The sequence below is a fragment of the Convolutriloba macropyga genome, chromosome 3, assembly GCF_964194025.1.
Source record: "Convolutriloba macropyga chromosome 3, txConMacr16.3, whole genome shotgun sequence".
Classification (NCBI taxonomy): Eukaryota; Metazoa; Xenacoelomorpha; order Acoela; family Convolutidae; genus Convolutriloba; species Convolutriloba macropyga.
In genome coordinates, this window is record NC_134470.1 from 6,598,520 (window position 1) to 6,622,045 (window position 23,526).

Here is a 23,526-nt window from a genome sequence, read left to right on the forward strand (position 1 = left end):
GGATCCAACATCTCGTTTTGATCCAACATCTGGTTTTAATTTCATAGTTTTATTGCCCATATGTTATCCCAGATTAGGGAGTGTGGGCAGGTTAGAAAACCAATAAAATTTAAGTGCCAGGTAAGTGCCAATTATTGTGTCTGATAAGAAATTTGCAGCGTCCAAGGTGAAAAGAATGCAACTTTGCAGAAAATGAGAAGAAATATACGTATGAAAAGGACAAAACAAATGCTCGAAACTATATGAAATGTTCCAAAAAAGTACTGAAAAAGTATTTGAAAATGTGCGGTAAAGCAATTCATATACCACAATTGTATGACGGGAGAGTTAAAAATCGAGAAAAAAATAGTGTACTTTTAGAGTAAAAATTGTTGTATTTGAACAATTTTATGCAAAATACTTCCTCAAAAAGCAATTCCATTATGCACAAACTGTTTTGCATTGTAAATGACAACAAGTGCAGACCGGTAAATTGTGTAAAACAAGGGCGTTTGAGGGACAATGCAAATGTGATCACGTAATATAGTGTAACCCTTGGGGAAAACTATAAAAATGACAAAATTTTAACGGGAAAAACTGATGTCCGACTGAACCTTACTGCGTAACTTAGCAAAATGATAGAATGAGCAGTCTATTTCCCTTAAATACTTAAGAAAACTAATTTCTATTTTTTGTGAATGATATTCTGATTTTTTCTTTACATTAATAAACAGTTTTCCTGTTCTGTTTTTGTTCTCCAAAAATCTTCATAGCACTAACAATAACTTAACTAAAGCTGTATGTCTACAGTGTTCATCAATATTTATCTAATCTGCACTTGTTTTTTCCGACCTGTGATTGGTTGAAAGCTGACTGAAGATTAATTTTAGACTGGTGCATATGACAAAATATGTTTTTGATTTTTGTTTGTTTTGCAAGTTTTGGTCTAGGCTTTTGTGATTGGTTGGCCGAGTTTTAGGAATTATTATGTCTACTACATGTGCCAACATATGTCTTTCTTTTCCATAAGCAATTCAGTGTGGTCGTCTCAGCTTCTCTGATTGGTCAGTCGGGTTTAGGCTTTATTACAGTCTTGCACATGTTTGCACACGTATTGTTTTATTATCAAAGACAAAGTGTGGTCTCTTTTATTACCATAAGCAATTCAGTGTGGTCGTCTCCGCTTCTCTGATTGGTCAGTCGAGTTTAGCCTTTATTATTGTCTTGCACGTGTTTGAACACGTATTGTTTTATTATCAAAGACACGGTGTGGTCACAAGTTTGAGTTTGTATTTAAAGAGAAAGTAGTATGTCGTCGTCTCAAGATTACTTTGATTTTTATCACGATATAGCGCGTTCTGAAAAACGATATGTAGTTTCCTGTGTGAAAACATATGATAATACTGGAAATTATATATCGCTGAAACTTTTCAAAAAAGAGAACGGAGACAACGAATTTCGTTTCAACCAAAAACTCACTCTCTCTATGGAGGAATTGGAGCAAGTGGGAGAAAATATAGATGCTATTAGAAGAAGAGTTCTCTCAAAATTTGCGAACGAGCAGAGCAGCTCTGGCAAAAGGAAGTTACAGCCTGGTTCCAGTTAAGAAACGAATGGTCAAAATCGTAGCTGCAGATTCAAAAAATCAAAAAAGCCTCAGAGAGTGATAAAGAGAATTAAATAGCAAATGAAAATGGTTGAAGCAATGTTTGAGCGTACACCTGAATATTTTTAACAATTCCAAAAAAATTTTTTCGGTATTTTATTTGCAATAGTGAGCCTCAATTTGATTCTAATCTTACAAAAATCTTCGCATACAGCCAGCACAAAAATGAAGATCCTTGCAAAATACAACAATTTCATTACCATGTCATTGCTGCTGTTGATCAATTACCGCAGTCCTTCAAAGATACTTCTTCTAAACCATATACAATACCATGTCTCTTCACTTGTTTTCAATTGCTCATTCGGGGGTCTTCTCACAGAGTGCATTATGGCGAAGTGATTGCGAAACTTCAAGAGGCAGTCAGTTACAACGATCAACACAATCTAGCTGTTTCAGTTTCTAAGAAAAAATTACAAAATGTAAACATGCTAATGACACAGGATGTTCAAACTTAAACTGACTTTTTACCTACTTGCACTATTGATAGATTTTATAGCCTATAATGGTGTTATGTACGGTGAGCTTTCCAAAATACTTGATATATTAAATAGTGGCTATGGTTGTTTGCATGTTGATAATAGTTTGATTTTGATAAATTTTAATATGGAATCGAAATCTTTTAATTAACAATTGTCTTTTTCTCTTGTCTTTGAAGAAAGAATTGAGCAAAAAAGTTAATTAAAAAAAGTTACAGCATATGGTTAGCAAAACGTAGCAAATCATTATCGTTCATATTCAACATCAAAGGATATTCATAACCAAACATCACATGTGCAATATAAATGCAAAAAAGTCCATAAAGTTTTGAGTTTTGATTTTGAACTGGCTGAAGTTTGAGTATTTGAGTTACTTTAATGTATAATTCTAACAGTCGGCAATACAATAATTGGTAGTTTTGTATCGGGATTCCAAGCGGATCTGCCAAATAAACTTTGTTTTTGTGAAACAAAAGAACCATCCAATGACTTCCTGCATGTTGCAACGGTGAAGCATTGACTATGATGAATCCTTCTCTTGTTAACTTTGGGAAATTGTCCGCGGCAAAAACTCCATAAAAATAATGCTTCAAATGAGTACATTTTCCCAACAAATAGCGTATTTCATCACTATCCATCTGTGGGGTAGGTGATAATCGAGTTTTTTTGTCACCTTTCGTTCAGAGTTAACATAGAATGTTGAGCTTCTTTCAACCAGAAATAGAATTTCTACGTTGGCTGCCAACGCTCCGTCAAATGTAAGTTGAACTGAATTTGAGCAATTTGTAAGTTCTGGATGAATGAAATCATGAGAAGCCTCTTGCGTTGATGTTAAATCAAAAGCTAGAATAAAGTGATTGGGATAATTGTCCAGAGTTATGCCATGCCCACCTTTGTCAAGAAAATCTAGGGCTTCTAGAGTATTGAAATAAATGCGGTGGTTGAAAGTTGTTGAGACAGGAGTTCCAACAATATGTTGACCATTTCGATAAACAACAATTTGGCTCAAGTTGAATTTCTGGTAGTGAAAAGGATTTGTGCGATTAGTTCCGAGGTATACTTGATTTGTTGCCATTGCAATTATCATACGCCGTACAGGTTCTTTCGAGAAAATATCCTAATGGCTCCAACTTCTTATTCCAGTTGTAGCTAAAAAAGTTCGCGGCAATACTTCTGTATAGCGATACACGGCAGGTGTTTTTAGTAGTGTTTTCTCAATTGCCGTCAAAACAAGATCCGCTATTGTCATTTTTCTAACGTAGAGATTAGCATCAATTATTTTGACTTTGTAATATTTGTTTGACTCTGAAATTACAACAAAATCATTTGTATACCTTCTAAATGAATTTCGCAGAGTAACACCACTAAGTAAGTGTTTATCACAAGTTAAAATATCACTCGCCGGCTTTCCAATAAAATAGTTTTCCTGCAATTTTAGCAACAATTTTAATTAGCAACAGAATTAGCAACAAGAGCTTTTCTGGCCGCTACGTCGTCCGCGCGACCGTCGGCGCCATCAATTTTAGCTGGCTCATCCTCGTAACAATATCCCTGACACACTAGCCATGTGTTTTTTGCAGTTTTTCCTGAAGAAAATTCCGTTTCAATTAATGCTTTGTGAGCATAATTTCCGTTTGTATTGGAAATTTTAACACCGTTAGCAGATACAGTGCATTCTGAAAATAAAGAATGTAATGCGTTGTTGCTAAAGTATGGCGCGTCTGTATTTGTAGCATCAGTTCCTGTTCTTAAATCGCCGTCATTGTTTCGGGAGATTTTGCATTTAATTTCGAGGAGAATTTTCTGTAAATCTATGAAATTGTTGCTATCGCCCAAAACTTCAAACTCAAGCATTAGACCGTCCGGTGAATATGATGGTCCGACTTTTTGAGTAAAAGCATTGTCAAAAGTAATAAGCAGAGGCTGTTTTTCAAACAAATCAAGTGCGGTGCGTGTTTCCTCTGCGGGCAGTAAATTAGTAATCATTTTAAACTTTAGAAAAGAAATTTGACCAACTTCTCGTCAAGGGTTTCTTCTTACGAATGCCTTGTTTTGGATTTTCACTGTTGGTTTTTAATTTACGTATTCTTTTTGATCCGCCCACTTGTTTTCTCACAGTTTTTGCACAGTCGATTTTAATGCTTGTTTTGGAGACTTTTTCTTTGTAACAACCTCTACCAGCTCAGGAGCTGCTTGAACAATTAATTCACGTCCAATCTTATTGGCTACAGGCCAATGAAACATTCTTGCAATCGGTAATGCCGCTCTACCAATACCTGCCGCTAAAGCCCTAAAACCACTTCCTCGTTGACGATAGTGTCCTGAAAAGTATGGTGACACCGCTTGCTGTTGATAGTAGGCTTCCATTTAGTCGAATTTTTTAAAATTTAAAGTCAAAATAACTTTTCCTGTTCCAGCGAATGGAACTAATTCTCCAGTTTCTGTCCGCAATTGAATTTCAATTGACTGAAATTTTTTTGATAATAACTTTTTGTATTCCAGGTTGCTGAAGACAATTCTCTGCGTTGGCTCTATTTCGCAGGGGCTACCGTTTTTCAGGCGTTGTTTTGAATCAATGACTCGAATAAGAGGAGCTTTAGTATCACCTACGTATTGATACTCAATTATGTTAACGTAAAAAAAATCAGTTGCTTCCCTGCAGACAAATCAAAAGGATAATCGCCAACAAAAGTTTTTTCTTCGTCATCAGCCATTGTCAGATTTTCAAAAGTGTCCAACATCTTGTATCCAATATGATAACCAGACCCATCATGAATACCGTTGAAACCTAGTATGCTTGGAATTTTGTTATCTGGAAAAGTAATTCTTTCGTTTTTACCAAAAAAGAGGAATAAAACTCCGTTGATTTTGTTAAATTGAAAGTCAAAATGAGGCAATCCAGTAGTTGTTTTTAAGGATCTCAAAAGATGGTCACGGTTTTCATAGTTACCAGTTCCAATAATAGTCGCTCTCCACCGTATGGTCTGGAGACAGCATCAAATGGAATACTTTTTTCATAAAACTTAAGGCCTTCAGAAGAAAATATCTTTAAATCACTTTTAGTCACTTGATTTATTTTTGCCGGGAAGATAATTTCACGTAGTGCAACTCGCCAATCCCCCTCCAAATTAATTTCTTCATTGAAATAATTTTTGAATGAGGACAAGGTGCTTTGAGGAAAAACATTCATAGAGGCTGATGAAACTAAGGGAACCGTGAATTCATTCATGTTTTGTTATTTCACTACTGTTGTCTCTAACTTTGAACAACTCTAATTCATAAAATTTTCCTTTGACTTGCTCCTGGGATGCGTCAATGAGACTATAAGTAGGAGGATTTGTTGTAGGTATATCGTAAATCTCACAAACTTCGTTGGTAAATGTTTGCTTGTATCCCTTTCTAAAAGGAAGATCCGCTTTTGATATTCGCACAAAGTCCCCAACGTAAAACTTTGGTCGGCGAACTAGATTTGTTGAATCATTAAAAATTAATGATATCAAGTATGGAACGTCTTTCTTTGTCACTTTATTCGGCGCCAATTTCGTTACTCTGTTGACTCTAGAGTTAATGGTTTGTACAAAGCTCTGCAATTGATTAATATACGAGCATGTCCATTTGTCCTCTAAATACTTGTATATCAAATTCTTGAGCGATCGTATATTTCTTTCCGCAAATGCTGATTTTTTCTCGCTGAAAGTTTTGTAAACTTCGATTTCATTTTTCTGACGTAGAGTGCCGAAAGAGCCCTTAAATTCCGTAACAGCTTCTACCCACACTTTTTTAGGTCGCTTGTTCCTTATCATTTTCTTAAACGCATCTGCTGTTGTTGTGGCGTACTTTGATTTTAAGGGTCCGACTCGTAGATAACAAGAGAGACAGTCCACCGCAACCAATAAATATTTTACATCTTTGTTCTCTTTTGCTAATTTATCCACATGAGCCAAGTCTAGCGACCAAATTTTGTTTACATCGTAGGCAATAACCTTCAGTGTTGGAAATTTTTTTCCATATTTTTTATGCTTTGTGTGGGCATTTTTGCACTCCAGGAACAATTTCACCTTACTTGGTTTCAAGTTTGTGATTCTTTGTAGATTTTTTACGTTTCCATATGCTGCGGGACCTTTCGTATATTTCAACACAAGCAATTTTTTCTCATTCGTCGAAAGACTCCCAGTTCTTCTCCTCTTGCTGAGTTCTGTCTTCCTTCGAAGTTTCGAAACCACTTCCGGCGTCTGAGGATTCTTCTGTAATTAATTGACTGGTTTCCTTGTGCTTGATTCCTTTTGGCGAAATAGTTTTCCTTTTCTTTTTTGGTTCGGCAGTTCTTTGAGTTCTTTTTCGGATCGCAATTTTAGCATTTCTGTTGATCACCAAGTCCTCTTTTATGTTTAAAACCTCAAGAATCTTAAAATAATCTGGATTACTTAGTTTTTTAGTTGGTTTTTGCAAATCATAGAGAAAAATAGGGACATTTATTCCTGTTGCTGTTCCGTCAACAATGAAATTTTCATTTTCGTCTATAACAACTCTTTAATGAGGCTAACTATTTTCTCCGTCCTGGTGAATTTCGCTGGCGCTAAAGCGTTAAGACTTTGAAGAGTTTTGTCTGCTTTCACTTTTGACAACTCAGTGGGATCAATTGTTTCCCTTGTATCTAAAATTTCCTGGTACTCTTATTAGTGTTTTCATTTGGTCGCATACGGTTCAAAAACGATAATTGAGCACCTCTATGCTGAACTCTGGGATCTTTTAGAATTTGTGAGGAATATGGTTGCTTTTTCATATATTGATTTTAGGGAATCAAAAAAAACTCTTCAGCAGTTGACATGGTTTAACTCAAATGGATGAAACAAAATTTTATAATGAGTTGAATCAATTCGAAACCGGTTTTTGTTAGAATAAGCGCTCGTCGTTTATCCATTGATGATTTTTTCTTGAGTTGAGAACACTTTCAAATATGTGTCTGTATTTTTCTAAGTCTCTTACTTTCACTCTAACATGACCCAACAAGACTTTTGAAGGCTTTCACATAGAACCAGTATAACATCACTATCACAATTACGCAGGTATTTCCTTAACTTTTTTGGTTGCAAATGCACCCCTTGCTTCAATATAGATAATTTTTTCTCTTTCATTATTTAGAGGGGTTGTTTCTGCTTTATCAGATGGAAGGTAGAACACTGTAGGACCTGGCTCAGTAATATTAGAACAGTATCGTAAACAATCAGAAGGTTTTGAATCAAGATCGATAAGCAAATGCTCAAATGGTTCTTCCGTTGCCAATTGATAGCAATGTTTTAAAAATTTAACAAGATTTAACTGCTTGCCTAAAAATTCGACTTGTTGAATATCGCGGGCTGATTTGAACAGAATGATGTGTGATGTGTTCAAATCTATTGTACGAGACCACTTGCTCTGCTGATAAAGATTGTGCTTTATGTAAATACCATTAATCTTTTTGTGACGCCCTGCAGTGGCCAGCTTAACAAATTCTTTATCGTTATAAATTTCTTCGCACGAGTCGTCGATTATCAAAAGACAGTTTTCAAGGTTATTCAAAAATTCTAAATTGGCATACTTTTTGAAAATAACTCCAAGTTTCTGCTCCATTTTGACGTATATTTGTTGCATTTCTCGGTATAAAATTATAATGTGGTTAAATTTTGGGTAAAATGTGTTTCCAATCAACATTTTGAAAATTAACTCTGTTTTGCCACAATCTGAGGGCCCTACAACGGCCATGAAGACTCTATCTTGCGTAGATATATTTTTGTTCATAGTCTTGGATTTGGTAAAATGTATCCAACTAAACTTGACAATATGGATTTCCAAATTGCGGTTTCTTCACAATTTGGTTTTAACACGGTTAACTTCACAATAAAAGTGATATTAGTAATAAAATAACAAACATTTGCACAAAAATACAACTTCCGAGCGTGGCAAAGTTGTTTGGTTACAAAATTTCCAAGACGATTTGCTGCTACTTTCTTTTTCAAAATAATTTTCCTCTACAACAGCGTCAACTTGATCGACTGTTACTCCCTCCATCTCAACAAAAAAAATCTTGTTAAAAAAGTATCAATTGGGTATCAGATTACATAAAACAACTCATAGCGATTAAACTCAGTTAGAAAGTCTTTCATATGAACCATGAAGCACTCAGAGAGTCTTTCAGTTTTGTTATAATGAACAATTTTGTGCACTCTTTCTTCCTTCACCAAGAGTTGAATCTCTTTTGGCAGTGAAGGATCGTTTTTGTCAACTTCCTCACCAACCGGTTGCTTCGAAATCAGTAAGAGTTTCGGAGGACAGACTCTTGGTTGATTTTTTGACATTCTGCTTTCTCCACTGAAGAAAAGGCTCAATATAATACACTAAATGAGTGAATGAGCGAATTTCGTCCTCAGTCAGCAACAATTTAACTTTTCTCTGTAAAAACTGATTTCGGGTTTTTTTGGTTTCGTCTTTGGAAATTGGAAGACTCAGATTCCCGTCCCCCGTAACCAAGGCACAAATTGTTGAACTCGGTGACAACGGTGCCTCTACTTTCGTCAATTCCTTTCTCATTGGTTAACCAGTTGAAATAGAAAATGGCTTTTTCTTTTGCACAATGTTTGTTGAAAATGTTTTTGCCCTTTGAAAGATTTTGACAATTTTGTGTAAAATAGTTCACAGATATCGAAGGACACTCAAGTGAATTCAGATCAATAACAAGACATTCAAGCAATTCTGACAAAAACTTAACTTTTTCCGCTCCTTTAGCGTAGAATATTGCACCAGGTTCCGCAAGCGAACGCTTTGAATTATTTGTGTTAGATAAATTTAGGGACAATTTCCTATGTCCCAATCAATACCGTGCAAATTTCTACTCAACCAACTAAAAGATTGCTTTTATTGAGCTGTTAACTCGCTATAACTTGTTGGTGGTAAAAATGGCACGCAGTCAAGGTAGTCTTCAGTACAAATTCCAAACTCTTCAACAGTAAATTTTTCATTTCTGTGACGAAATCCTTCAACGTCTAACCGTTTTGCTGCTCAGCATTCCAATAAGTGAAAAATTGACGGATGAAAAATCTTTATATATAAGCAAAATAATATTCCCGACAAATGCCCGCTAAAACAGTTGCTGCTTTTCCACGGAAGCATATAAGAATAACCAGGTCCTTGGTTACATATTTCGTATATGAAACCTCCTGCGTCGTGTAAAATAGCGTGCAAACGTAAAATTTTTGATATTTTTAGATGCTTGTCGAGAGATGAATTGTCGATGCCAATTAGACCTCCATATGGACGCAACCTTAGAGCAATATCATGATCAAAGCAGTCCAACTCACTAAAATATTCACTTGCTGCCAGGAAATAGTTTAATCTTACTGATTTTTCAGGATAAGATGTAGAAATGGATAAGTACTTGTCGTGAATGTTTTCCAAACAGTTTCTACAAAGAACTGGTTGATCAAAACGCATACCAAGTATTTTTTTCTCACTTACCAAACTGCAACTCAACAAAGTTTTTAATGCTTTTCGCTGAAGAGTCTAAAACATTTTTTATTAACAATCTCTAAACAAAGAGTGAATTAGATTTTGTCATTCTAATAATAATGACAGACTTACTTATCGGGTTTTGAATTTTATAGTTTTAAACACTAAGAAGCAATTACCGCAATGCTGACTGCATGTTGTTTTTGTTTGTCCATGAATTTTCCCAATTGTTTATGATAAGACATAGAACAACGCATTCGTACACTGTGTAGTCACTCTCCTTTCGCCTTACTAGAACTAAGGTTAAATATCAAAATTTTGCTGTATTTTGATTGGCTAAGATAAAAACCAAATATATAAAACTATTATGCTCTACGTGACAAGTATGTTTTTGAGCTATTCTTAGAAGCAACACGCCTAAACATGTAGCAAAAACAATTGAACACAAATAATCATTTTTTTTCAATTGTTGCATACTGTTTGGTTGCTCACAAAATCCAAATCTTTGCTCTACAACAAACTGAAATTTGTTTGCAAACTCTTTTCATAGTCTTTCCTCATTTCTTTTTGTCTTTCTCCACTATTGATGCAATCTAATTATTCTCGAAACAAGATTGATATAAAATTCTTAAGTCTTAGAACAAATTGCTTTATCTTTTGATTATATAGAAAAGCTGACCAAAAGTTTTCACGACCTGACAAATTACCACAACAAATCATTAAATGCAGCATTGTCTTCAAAGTTTGAACATGTCTCCGGTGGCAATTATTCTGAAAGAGGAGGCCAATCTCGATTTGAGAACAATAGCATATGAAACTTACAAAAAAGAGAAAGTCGTTATTGTTAAACAAGAGTTGCGGGACAACGAGTGGATTACAATTAACCACATGGCGCTAATTTATAATTTGTAATTTGTAATTTTTGACTACATCCAATCATTCAGATTTGAAAAGGCGCTGATGAAAGGAGCACAGTACACGATCGATCATGTTACCGGCTACGTAAGAGAATTTGTTTTCAATCCAGAGACGATTGATGAAAATGTTAGGAAAATTCTTTACGACTATGATATCCAAGAGAGTCCTCTATACAAAATCCGGAGGGCTATTGGAGGGACCTGGAAATTATTTATAGTTTCTGGCGGATTCCAAAAAGCCCCGAAAGCCCAGATATTACAAGACGGTCAAATTCTCCTCAACCAGACTCAACGACAACTCCCTCAACTCCCAAGGTAGCGGAAGTTTTCATAATTGCCAGCAGCAGTCTCGAGACGCCACCAGTGAGCCTTTGCTTTGCTCCAAAGAAACGAAAGCTTGATATCAACTTCTAATACTCGTTTAAAGACATTGCTTCTTTTGCTTCTGAGAGCTTCTAGTGTGAAAACTATTTTAATAGTATTGTTTGTTCCGCGTTATATAGCCTAATATTTCTTTCTATTTTTTGTCTCAACGCACATTGTTCCACTTGAAATCGAATTTTTGCTTCCACTCCACTTTTATCTCATACATAGTAAACAGTATACACATTCTATTGAACATGCGATATCGTTATAAAAATCAAAGTAATCTTGAGACGACGACATACTACCTTCTTTTTAAATACAAACTCAAACTTGTGACCACTACGTGTCTTTAATAATAAAACAATACGTGTTCAAACATGTGCAAGACGATAATAAAGGCTAAACTCGACTGACCAATCAGAGAAGCGGAGACGACCACACTGAATTGCTTATGGTAATAAAAGAGACCACACCTTGTCTTTGATAGTAAAACAATACGTGTTCAAACATGTGCAAGACAGTAATAAAGCCTAAACCCGACTGACCAATCAGAGAAGCTGAGACGACCACACTGAATTGCTTATGGAAATGAAAGACATATGTTGGCACATGTAGTAGACATAATAATTCCTAAAACTCGGCCAACCAATCACAAAAGCCTAGACCAAAACTTGCAAAACAAACAAAAATCAAAAACATATTTTGTCATATGCACCAGTCTAAAATTAATCTTCAGTCAGTTTTCAACCAATCACAGGTCGGAAAAAACAAGTGCAGATTAGATAAAAATTGATAAACACTGTAGACATACAGCTTTAGTTAAGTTATTGTTAGTGCTATGAAGATTTTTGGAGAACAAAAACAGAACAGGAAAACTGTTTATTAATGTAAAGAAAAAATCAGAATATCAATCACAAAAAAATAGAAGTTAGTTTTCTTAAGTATTTAAGGGAAATAGACTGCTCATTCTATCATTTTGCCTACGTTACGCAGTAAGGTTCAGTCGGACATCAGTTTTTCCCGTTAAAATTTTGTCATTTTTATAGTTTTCCCCAAGTTTTACACTATATTACGTGATCACATTCGCATTGTCCCTCAAACGCCCTTGTTTTACACAATTTACTGGTCTGCACTTGTTGTCATTTACAATGCAAAACAGTTTGTGCATAATGGAATTGCTTTTTGAGGAAGTATTTTGCATAAAATTGTTCAAAAACAACAATTTTTACTCTAAAAATACACTATTTTTTTCTCGATTTTTAACTCTCCCGTCATACAATTGTGGTATATGAATTGCTTTACCGCACATTTTCAAACACTTTTTCAGTACTTTTTTGGAACATTTCATATAGTTTCGAGCATTTGTTTTGTCCTGCAAAGTTGCAAAGTTGCATTCTTTTCACCTTGGACGCTGCAAATTTCTTATCAGACACAAAAATTATCAATTTGGAGCCCTGGCACTTAAATTTTATTGGTTTTCTAACCTGCCCACACTCCATAATCTGGGATAACATATGGGCAATAAAACTATGAAATTAAAACCAGATGTTGGATCAAAACCAGATGTTGGATCAAAACCACTAAAATTTGACTCCATTTTGGTTTAAATGTAGTTATATTTCATAAAACTTACCAAGAGATTGAAATAATGAAAAGGTTAGTAAATTTTCTGTCTTTTGAAAACCCATGAATAGTCTTTTTGACTAAAAAAAGGTTTAAGAATTTTTAAATTTTAAAACCAACTTAAGGGACCCCCAAAAATTGCAAAATTTTCACAAGTTTTTCAATAATTCCAGAAAACTGTGAAATTTGAACAAGTTTTTATTCCCCGCACAAAATAGCTGGAAAAATCGTAAGTTTTTGCCCACCGAACAAATTCGGCAAAAATTTCACAAGTTTTTCTCACCGCACAAAATTGACAAAAAATTTACAAGCTTTTGTCCCCGGCACAAATCGAGAAAACTTTTACAAGTTTTTGTCCCCCGGCAAAATTGAGAGACAAAATTTTTCGACCTCAAAAATGTACTGCACGATTTGTCACGGGTGGGGGGGACGTCCCCCCCCCCCCCCGTGACAATACGTGCATTTTAGTATACTACTAACCAATGAAGCTGAATTATCCTTATGCTTTTTCAAACGATGCTACGCGATATTAATCATGAGGATTGACATGTTAATTGTTACGGGGTCGAGGAATTCGTCAAAATTTATGTAAGAAAAGCGCTGACAACCGCTGAAAAAAAAATTTAGCGGATAAATCTTAAATAATAATCCACTTAATCTGCTAAAATTTCAGCACCTTTTCAACATAATTTCAGCACTTTTCAGCGCATTAAACGGAAAATTGTGTATGATGTAACTGCTGAAAAATATAATTTTTCAGCGGCTGTCAGCGCATCTCTTACATAACTTTCAGTACTTATCTTACACAATATCAGCACTTATCTAATGCATTTTCAAGGGTTTCCTTGCACAAGTTGAATAATTTTGAGTTGTTTTGATCCTGTACATACAGAAGCAGCAACGGTGCAAGACTAAAAAGTATTGCACTAGAGCAGTTCAACTTAAAAACAGTTGGATATCTTCCAAAAGAATTTAGAATTTTAACAAACCTTAAGATAAATCAGTTATTGCAGCTGAGGTATAAAACCATATTACTCGATTGAATGAAACCAGGTAGTTTAAGTTTAACTACCTTCCTTCCGTTAGATATGATGAAAGTGTGACGCTTTTCAGTCGGTCTGTTTTTCAAGAAAAGAAATTTTCAAAAAAAACCACGCAGATTTTTGAACGATTAATGGCTCTTCAAAATTGCAAAAGGTGAATGAGGCTACATGCTGACTACGTTATAAGCAATACAAGAGCAAACAATTGCACGTCAAATTATGTAAGAAAGGAGCTGAATCCGCTGAATTTGAAATTTTCACAAGTGTTGAAAATATATAAGAAAGGCACTGAATCAAACGCTGATTTTATGCAAGAAATGTGCTTAAATATTTTATTTCAGCTGATTCAGCACCTTCTGTTCAATTTTCAGTGCAATCAGAACAAACCTTGCATATTTTTAGCACATTCCGCGAATTTCTTACAAAAGTATCCTTTTACAGCAGCTGACCCCTCGACCCGGGTTTTTATTAGTTGTGAGATTTAAGATCCCGAAATATAAAACCTGTTTATGGATTATAAAAATGGGTTGCAGCCTTTCTGCCGCAGAACATGGAAATTTATTCGATTTTTATTGCAATCGTCAACATTCCAACTTTCTCCTTCTGTAGATCACCATGTTTCATCTTTTAGCTTTGGGCGGTCGGCGACAAAGGATAAACGGAAACAAACGAGCAAGTTACCTTTTTGCGCAACTACTCGAGACCAGATGGGTATCTTGCACGATCTTGCAAGATTTCAGCAAAAACTGGTAATCTGGCAAGATCGTGCATAACAAATCGTTATCATTCAAGATTTTGGCAAAAAAAGTGGCAAAAAAGTTGTTAGATCTTTCAATAGTTTTTGAAAAAAAAACTCTTGCAAAACGGTGTATTGACCTGCAAAACTTTTTAAGATTCTTGCAAGGTAACCATTAGGATTCGACCAGGGCAGATTCACGCTTAGGTTAGAAATTTCAAACGCTGTATAAATTTGAACATTAAATAGGAAATACATTGTTTGACAGACATTGAATTACACCAAAACATGTCGAGTCAGTTCTCTACGTAAACTTTCGAAACAAGGTTGACAACAGTTTTCGAATGTTTTTAAAACTAAACTTCCTATTACCGCCCTTAATCAAAAATTAAAGAACCTTAATAGGTCACTACCAAAAACAGCAAATTGCAACAAAGAGGCTCGGTAACGTGCGTCCGCTTACAATTGTGTCGAAGCATATAAGATCAAAATCCATTCACTGAAAGTAGTAAACATAATCTTTTACGCCTTATTTCAACGCCATTAATGTGATTTTTGAATTGTCGTTAATAAGACATTGATATGAACAATATAGGAAATAGGAACCTAAAAAATTGGAAAAAGTCAAAAAAATAAACAGAAATTTTTCTAGTTTCAAGTCCTCTAGTTTCAACGCAAAAAAAAACAATATTTTAATAATACAGCAACAATTGAGATAACAATATATTTCACCTGAAAAATAATATGATCTCTTTCTTTATCTAGACTAAGCCTGATGATCGCAAAACAACCAGGAACTTTCAATTGAAAAAATGTAAATAGTTTCAACTATTATTGCTCAGAAAAATAACTGATGATGTCATTATAAGACTAAGTCAAAAGACTACACATTAACACTTAATACAGGTAGAACTCAAAATTTTCCAATTTTTTTAAATCAAACGGTTTGAAGCGAAAAACAATCATTTTTTATTTTTCTATATATTTCATGTAAGTTCATTGGCCTCCTCTTTGCCTGTATGTTTAAGCTGTTGATAACTGAGGTTTGATTTGAACTCATTCTGGTTGGCCATAACAAAAACAAAATAAAAAAGCAAAAGTATTAAAAATTTTTAAAGCGCGCCATTAAAATTGGAAAAATTTTCAAACTGCAATAATCTACAACTCGGCCAGAACTGATCTTGGTCCTGCTACTTCTTCATTAAAACAAAAAATGTGCCAAATTTTACCAAATTAGTTAATTCGATCAAAAAATAATAAAATCAAAAATAAATGATGAATTTTGGATATTTGTCGAGTTATATTACAGAAAATAACTGTGCATCATTTGCAAGTATTAGATAATTTCTTTAATATCTCTCTAGAGTTCCAACTAGAAACTTGATTATTGAGTATCAGTCATAAGACTACAAAAAGAAAATCAGAAGGTTCAAGAATTAAAGAAAATATAAAACTTTACGAAAACAATTAGTCGGAGACTTGAAAACAACGATTTTTTACTCATAAAAGACAATATTGTTTATTTAGACCTTATTGGAATGATCTGAGAGCCTTTAATAACAAACCCCTTTTAATGAGAAAAGAATTGCTAGTGACTGGGATGAAAACTGCTCGACTGTTAAAAAACAAAAGCGTTCTAAAATGTTTCGTAATCAGTTTTGGCAAGCGTTAATCTTATTATATCAGAACAAAATTATGCATTTTTTTAAATAAATTTCTGTTTAACTTACCAAAAGACCGTAAACATTTTTGTTCCAGAAATTTTTCTGAGGAACCGAGGGAACAACTAGCCCATATCTGAGTAAAAAGGAAGATTGTGTCAGGAGATTTAATTTCTGCACCACCAGTCAAACTGGAAAACGGGGGCTAAATAGGCATAATCGATGCAATTCTTTCCAATAAAGTGAGTTCAAGCAGTTTGCCAACTCTCTTCAATCTTTAACCGTAAAATAATCAAACTAATAAGAAAAATTTTATCATATTTTATCAAAAATTGATCATAATTTAAGCAAAAATTACGATAAATGTGGACAAACAACGGAAGTTAGGCTAACATTCACAAATATTTAAACCTATTTAACTCCCTCGAAAAAAGTGAAATTCAAAAAGTTGTCATTTCAAATACCAGTTTCTTGACTAGTAAAAAGTCTAATACGTCGTAAAAAGTTTTTATCGTGCATTCTTTATGTCAAAAATGGACTAGTAGGAGTATTAGGAACTTCTACAGCATTAGCGAGACACTAAAAACACCAGTGGAATATTAGTGGGATGGGATATTAGTGAGATGCGATTAGTGCATCGAAAGAATCCTTAGAACTTCTAACATGAGTTTTTTAGTGCCCGCATGTGCACTTTTCTATATTCATAAATAGTTCAGCGAAATCGGGTCTTTTTTTTCAGAGATAAATGCATTTTTTCAAAAATAAGAAATAAATATTTAATATCCAATTTTTCATTTAATCCAATTTAAATGTGACCCAGGTTGAGGTCCCAGACGGAAGCAAGTATGTCCCCAAGCGGGATCCGAATGGTTATCTTGCAAGGCCAGAATCTGGCAGAATCTTGCAAGACGATACATCGTCTTGCAAGAATTTCTGCCAGAATCTTGCAAGATCTTGCAAGATAACCATTTTTTGCAAGAATCTTGCAAGATAGCCATTCGTTCTGCCAGAATCTTACAAGATAACCGTTCGTTTTGCAAGAACCTTGCAAGATAGTCGTTTGCAAAAAAAAACTTTCTTACACTTGAAAAGACCTTACACTTGGAAAGAAAACGCTAAAACGGTTGCAATACTCGAATGTACACATATTTTGCGCATCGACAAAAAAGCAAAAGACAATTATTAAAAAAAACATCAGAAAAGTATTAATCTAAGCATCAAATTCTTTGGGCATTGGCAAGAAAAAGTAAGCTTAAGGAGCTAAACTAAACGAAATAAAGCTGTTTAAGATGCAAAGAATAATAACACATAATTTTTTCATCAGAAAAGGTAATATAGACGTGTAGTTGTGTAAATCTTGATAAAGTTGAAGGAAAATAATTTTCGATAGTAATTTATTTTGTCTTAACAGTTCTGAAAGGCAGATTTTAATTTGCTTTCTTCAGATAATTCATATTTCCAGATTTAAAATCTGTTCAAATTTATTTTTTTTTCTTAAAAAACACGCAACTGACTCTTAAGTAATTTTCTGGTCGAAATGAAATGTGTTGCATGAATGAGAGCCAATAAGAGGACAGCTCGACTGGAACGAACTTGTAAGAATCTTGCAAGATAACCATTTTTCTGCCAGATCTTGCAAGATAACCATTTTTCTGTCAGATCTTGCAAGATAGGCGGTTTTTGCAAGATTCTGGCAGAATCTTGCAAGATAACCATCTGGTCTCGGCTGGGGTCCAGACCGAAGATGAACGCACGAGGGATTAATGAACATACTCAATTCTTATTGTCTCCTGTAAATATTTGCACTATGCATTCTTCTTTGACTTGGCATTTAATTACAGTGTGTCTGCCTCTCTCTGTGTGTATGTGTGTGTGTGTGTGTGTGTGTGTGTGGGGGGGGGGGTTGATTGTAAAGGCAAACGACCGGATTGTTCATTGTTATAACTTACGATAGCTTGCTCTAACTTCGAAGAAAGATGCTGTATCGCGAAACGTAACCACAACATCACTAAGTGTCTGCCACGCGTTGTCACTCAAGTCCTTCACGGTAGCAACACAGAACTTGAACAAACTCTAAACAAATCAAAACTTTCCTTCTCTCAAGCAAGGGTCTTTTGCTTTATGGAAACTAAGGTTCAAGGCCACGATTAAAAAACTTATGATTTATAAAAACCGCCCTTCAAGGCTCAAATTGTGTGTTATCAGACTCAACTAGGGCACTCAGACCAATCAAACAATCACTAATTCAAATTTTGAGCACGTTGTTGAGTTAGTTTGAAATTGCTTATGATCAAATATTTTCTGGTTCATTTTTTGTGGTTTTTAATCATTCTTGATTATAATTCACCAAATTAAACAAGCAGAGGTCTGATTATTCTCGCAGTGCGGCTTGGTCTGCTCCCATTTGCCTTCACCGTCCTAACCATTGTTGTGATCATGCGTGAACGACACCCGTGCCGGGGAGTTTGCCCAAAAATGAAACGATTGTAAAGAGTGTAAAAATAACAGTTTGCAATAAAACAATTTGTTTAAAGCATCATTTGTCTTACAGAACACGGGCATTTTTTTCATCCTCAATTATACGCTTTTGAGCAAACTGATAGTTACCCAGGCTGAGGTCCCAGACCGAAAGTCGATATGTCCAGACCGTCCCAGACGGAAAGTGCCTATGACCAGACCAACCCACACGGAATGTGTCTATGTCCAGACCGTCCCAGACGGAAAGTGCCTATGACCAGACCAACCCACACGGAATGTGTCTATGTCCAGACAGTCCCAGACGGAAAGTGCCTATGACCAGACCAACCCACACGGAATGTGTCTATGTCCAGACCGTCCCAGACGGAAAGTGCCTATGACCAGACCAACCCACACGGAATGTGTCTATGTCCAGACCGTCCCAGACGGAAAGTGCCTATGACCAGACCAACCCACACGGAATGTGTCTATGTCCAGACCGTCCCAGACGGAAAGTGCCTATGACCAGACCAACCCACACGGAATGTGTCTATGTCCAGACCGTCCCAGACGGAAAGTGCCTATGACCAGACCAACCCACACGGAATGTGTCTATGTCCAGACCATCCCAGACGGAAAGTGCCTATGACCAGACCAACCCACACGGAATGTGTCTATGTCCAGACCGTCCCGTACGGAAAGTGCCTATGACCAGGCCGACCCACACGGAATGTGTCTATGTCCAGACCGTCCCAGACGGAAAGTGCCTATGACCAGACCAACCCACACGGAATGTGTCTATGTCCAGACCGTCCCAGACGGAAAGTGTCTATGTCCAGACTATCATGCGTTCAAAAGTTTTAGTGCGCTCTTCGTGCGTTCAAAGTCGAATAGGCCCAGACCATCCCAGACCAAAAACGTGTATGTCCAGACTTTCGTGCGTTCTTGTCCAGACCATCGTGCGCTCCAAATCAAATTCGTGCAATCCAAAACTAAAGTTTTGGTGCGTCCATGTCGAGACCATCGTGCGTTCATGTCCAGACTTTCGTGCGTTCATGTCCAGACTTTCGTGCGTTCACCAGACTGAGAAAAAAATTACATCCTTTGGTGCAGTGCTATTCCTTGAAGATGAAGGAGGCAGAGGGTTTTTATAATTTGATTATTTTCATTGGGTCAACTTCTGGTTCAAATTGAACCAAATTTAGCCTAAAAATTTTTGCTATACTCTGTCTGGAGCAAACTTTGAAAAACGGAAATTTGCGATGTATTCGAATATAGTATTTAACAAATAGGTGTTTATTGGACCAAAGGGTTGTCCAAATTGATCCAAATTGAGCATGAAGTGTTCCTCGCGTAAATTGGGTCTAAATCAAAAAGAATTTTTGCAACAGCTTGCCTATGAAATTTTTTTTCAAACGGCAATTTGCGATTTATTCCATTAATGTGTTTAAGAATTAGTTTTTTTATCAGACAAAAGAGTCGCTTAAGTTCACCCAAATTCAGACCATCCTGCGTTCAAAAGACCCTATATATAGAAATTAGGTTCATTTATGATGCTGAAAAGTATGGAAACGCAAGCCCCACCTCAATCTCAATCAAATATGCACCAACTGCAGCATAGAGACCAAACACCAGCTGTCTCAGTAAAAACAGGTTGCGAAGAGAGCACGAGAAGAATTGTTCACATGTTCCGAGTTTTCCAAAAGAACTTAAACACTCAAATAATAGAGGCGGTGGTAGAAAACGTAAACAACGCCTGCCAACGATAATGTCAGAAATGCAACCAGCTCTCGCCGAAACTTTAAAATGGGCATGCAGTGCTATTATGGAAACAAAGAATGAAATTATGGCGTCGTTGAACCAGCAATTTGATGAACAGCTTTAAAATTTCCCTTAAAAGCTCTATTTGAAGCTCAGGCGATATCAAAAAACACGGTTTCCCCGAAAACAGTACAGTTCACAATGACGGCAAAAGAGATATACGAAGACTACCATAAAACCTTGTCGCAAGTTCTGTCGGACGTAAAGGTTGTAGTATTTATTTTTTCTCGATTTTCACCAGTGGTATTGCTGCTTGACTTTCTCGAAGAATGGCGTGAACTGACTTTACTTGATACTAGAGACGTATAGCACCCATTAATTTATCTAACAACTATCAAATCTATGAGGATCTACAATCAGCCCGGTCGGCTCTTCTGAATCTTATGAGAAGCAATGAAGGAATTGGAAATTCTTGGACTAAGGAAAGCACCATTCATTTCAAGTTTCACAGATTCAGCATACTTACATTTACCTCCTATCAAAATAAAATCCTGGGAAGATCAAAAGTTTCCGAGTGTGCATGCGTTGGTTATTCGCCTTAATACTGGTTATCTAATCAGTCATTTTTCGAGCTAATAATTCATCTGCAACGGTATGATGTAATGCAAACCGGAATCTGTTTTTCAGATTGTTGGATCAGAAAATTATTTCTAACGCCATTACAAATAGGTCTTGTGGTTTTGTGGGTCACGTTCAGGATAAGACTCTCTGGAAGCACTTGCATCTGGGCAATAATATTCGATGAATTATTTTTTAGCTGACTATAGGCCATGAGAAAGTTATCTTTGCTTGCTTATATAATTCGCCATCAACCTCCATGAAAATTCTCGAGTCTAATTTTCTCCCTATTTTTTAATGTTTGATCCACTTCTTTTATCCTTGGAGATATGATTTTTGAACTGATGGGGGATTCTGTAGCCAAAATCCATTGTCTAGAGATAATGATACGCAAAGATTTTACTCAATTAGCTAACAATTGTACTTTTGAGGAACATCACATACTTCAAATTTTGTAGAATACATTATTGTTACAACATCTGACATCGAGGAACAAGCTTCCGGAACTATAAGAAAGCTGACTCCTATTACTGTCCACCATATTTTTCTCTTTTTCTCTGCCAACTATAACGATCGAAGAAGACAAAAAACCAGCAGAAAATACCTTCTTTTTTAAAGAACTGCGATGAGAGTTATGCATTTGAACAATCTTACAATCTTAGAAAATCTGTTTACGCAAAACTGGAGATCACATAGAGGTGTTGAGAGCCCCGTTAAAGTGATCAATGAGGAGATAATGAAGTTTTAAGGAAACAATCATGCCAAAAAAAATTCTGTCGCAAAGCGATAACGTATGATTACTGCTTAAAAATGCAGTTGCTAGGAGAAACGAGGCGTACCTGAAATTAGGAAGAGCCAAACCGACAGTTTATTAAAACGATACCGAAATTTGAGTAAACATGTAAAGTCACTAATGAAATGGATGAAACGAAATCATTACGATCGGCCTTTCTCATTAATTTTCTTGTCATGACAACAACCTCATCAGGAAAGCTTAGAACATTAAATCAAACACAAGTCTCTAAATTGACGGCGAAAGGATTGAGGAAGATGCTACAGTACTCGAAACTGTTTTCACATCCTGTTTGAAAGCTGCTGCACGTTTCGTCGGTCTTGTATAAAAAATTGCGGTGAAAATTTTCTTAAAGAAACCAATTTTTCTAATGTACCCAAAACCAGCTAGCCAATCTGAAACCAAAACTGAAACTGAATATTTCAAATTGCACAAGGGTGAGGGCATTTATCAAAACCCTGTAGAAATAGCCAAAAGTTGCGCCGACATATTTTGCCTTATCTTTTTCGAACCGAAAAATAAATATTTTTCCATGGGCTAATTCCCCAACTATTTTCAAAAAGCTCAAGAAACACCTCTCCTTAAATAAGGTGAGTGTGATATCAAATAAAGATTTTATTCTTGATTCTTTTCAGCATGTGCTGTCAAAATTTTCCGAAAAAACAATGCTCGGCAGATTTTCTTCTCATATTGAACCTTTCGGTTTAATATATTAAATGCAATATAGTTCTTCAGTCAAAGATCATCTATCAGCGTTGAAAGAAATTTTTTAGATCTATAGGCACTTTGAAAACTAGTGATCAGGCTGCATTTTCGTCAAATATTGAGAGAAGAGCGTTGACCATCTTCAAAATAGCTTAAAGTAAGAACAGCAGACCATATTTGAGAAAACTTCTATAAAATACGTTCGATCGAGTGTTTTGACGCTACATAATTAGGCAATAATTGTGCCCAATTAGAATTGAATTGCGTAGCGTCGTTTTTTTCGAAATTGAAATTCGTAAAACGAATAATTTTTCTCCAGGGGTAATATTAATCATGGCGACTAGTACTTCAATAAAAACGTTTTTTGAAAAAATCCAATATTTTCTTCATTTAATGAAATCTGGTATCCTGACTAGTAGAGTGTCAGGCTTCATAAAAGCTATCAAAAAATGCGAATATTTAGTTTTTCATTACTAAGTGTTTTCTCTCGCAATTCGGCTGGAGATTTTCAAAAAAACTTAGCGTCTACCAATCTTCCTTTTTTCTGCTTGACCAAGAGATCTGTCTGATGCATATGTGAAACTGAAGTGTTGTGTTTGTTTTTTACTGAATATATAACTATCAAAACTGTTGTCAAAAAGAAAAACATCAAAACTTTGTGAAATACATGCTGTACAGTATTATCCTCATACGCTCTTGTGCATCTCTGTTGTGGTGCTTTTTTCAATTTTTCTATTTGAACTATTGAGAAATTTCATTAGAATTTTATATATTTATAAATATATATAAATATATATATATATATATATATATATATATATATATATACATGTAAATATTCGAGATTAAATATATATATATATATATATATATATATATATATATTTATATATATATATATATATATTATATATATATATTTAATCTCGAATATTTACATGTATATATATATATATATATATATATATATATGTATGTATATATATATATATATATATATATATATATATATATGTATATATATATATATATATATATATATATATATATATATATATATATATATATATATATATATACATATATATATATATATATATATATATATATATATATACATACATATATATATATATATATATATATATTGTATGTATATATATATATATATATATATATATATATATATATGTATATATATATATATATATATATATATATATATATATATATATACATACAT

The 23,526-nt window shown here is 34.9% G+C and overlaps 1 protein-coding gene across 1 annotated transcript in view; it reads right to left on the bottom strand.

The window, feature by feature from the left end:
• LOC142335897 (uncharacterized) overlaps window positions 1-23,526 on the bottom strand; it is a 133,428-nt gene that overhangs the window by 104,499 nt on the left and 5,403 nt on the right. Inside the window, exon 3 of the mRNA XM_075384253.1 lies at window positions 17,899-18,022. Within this exon, the coding sequence (XP_075240368.1) occupies window positions 17,899-18,022 (124 nt within the window). The remainder of the gene's footprint in view (window positions 1-17,898; window positions 18,023-23,526) is intronic.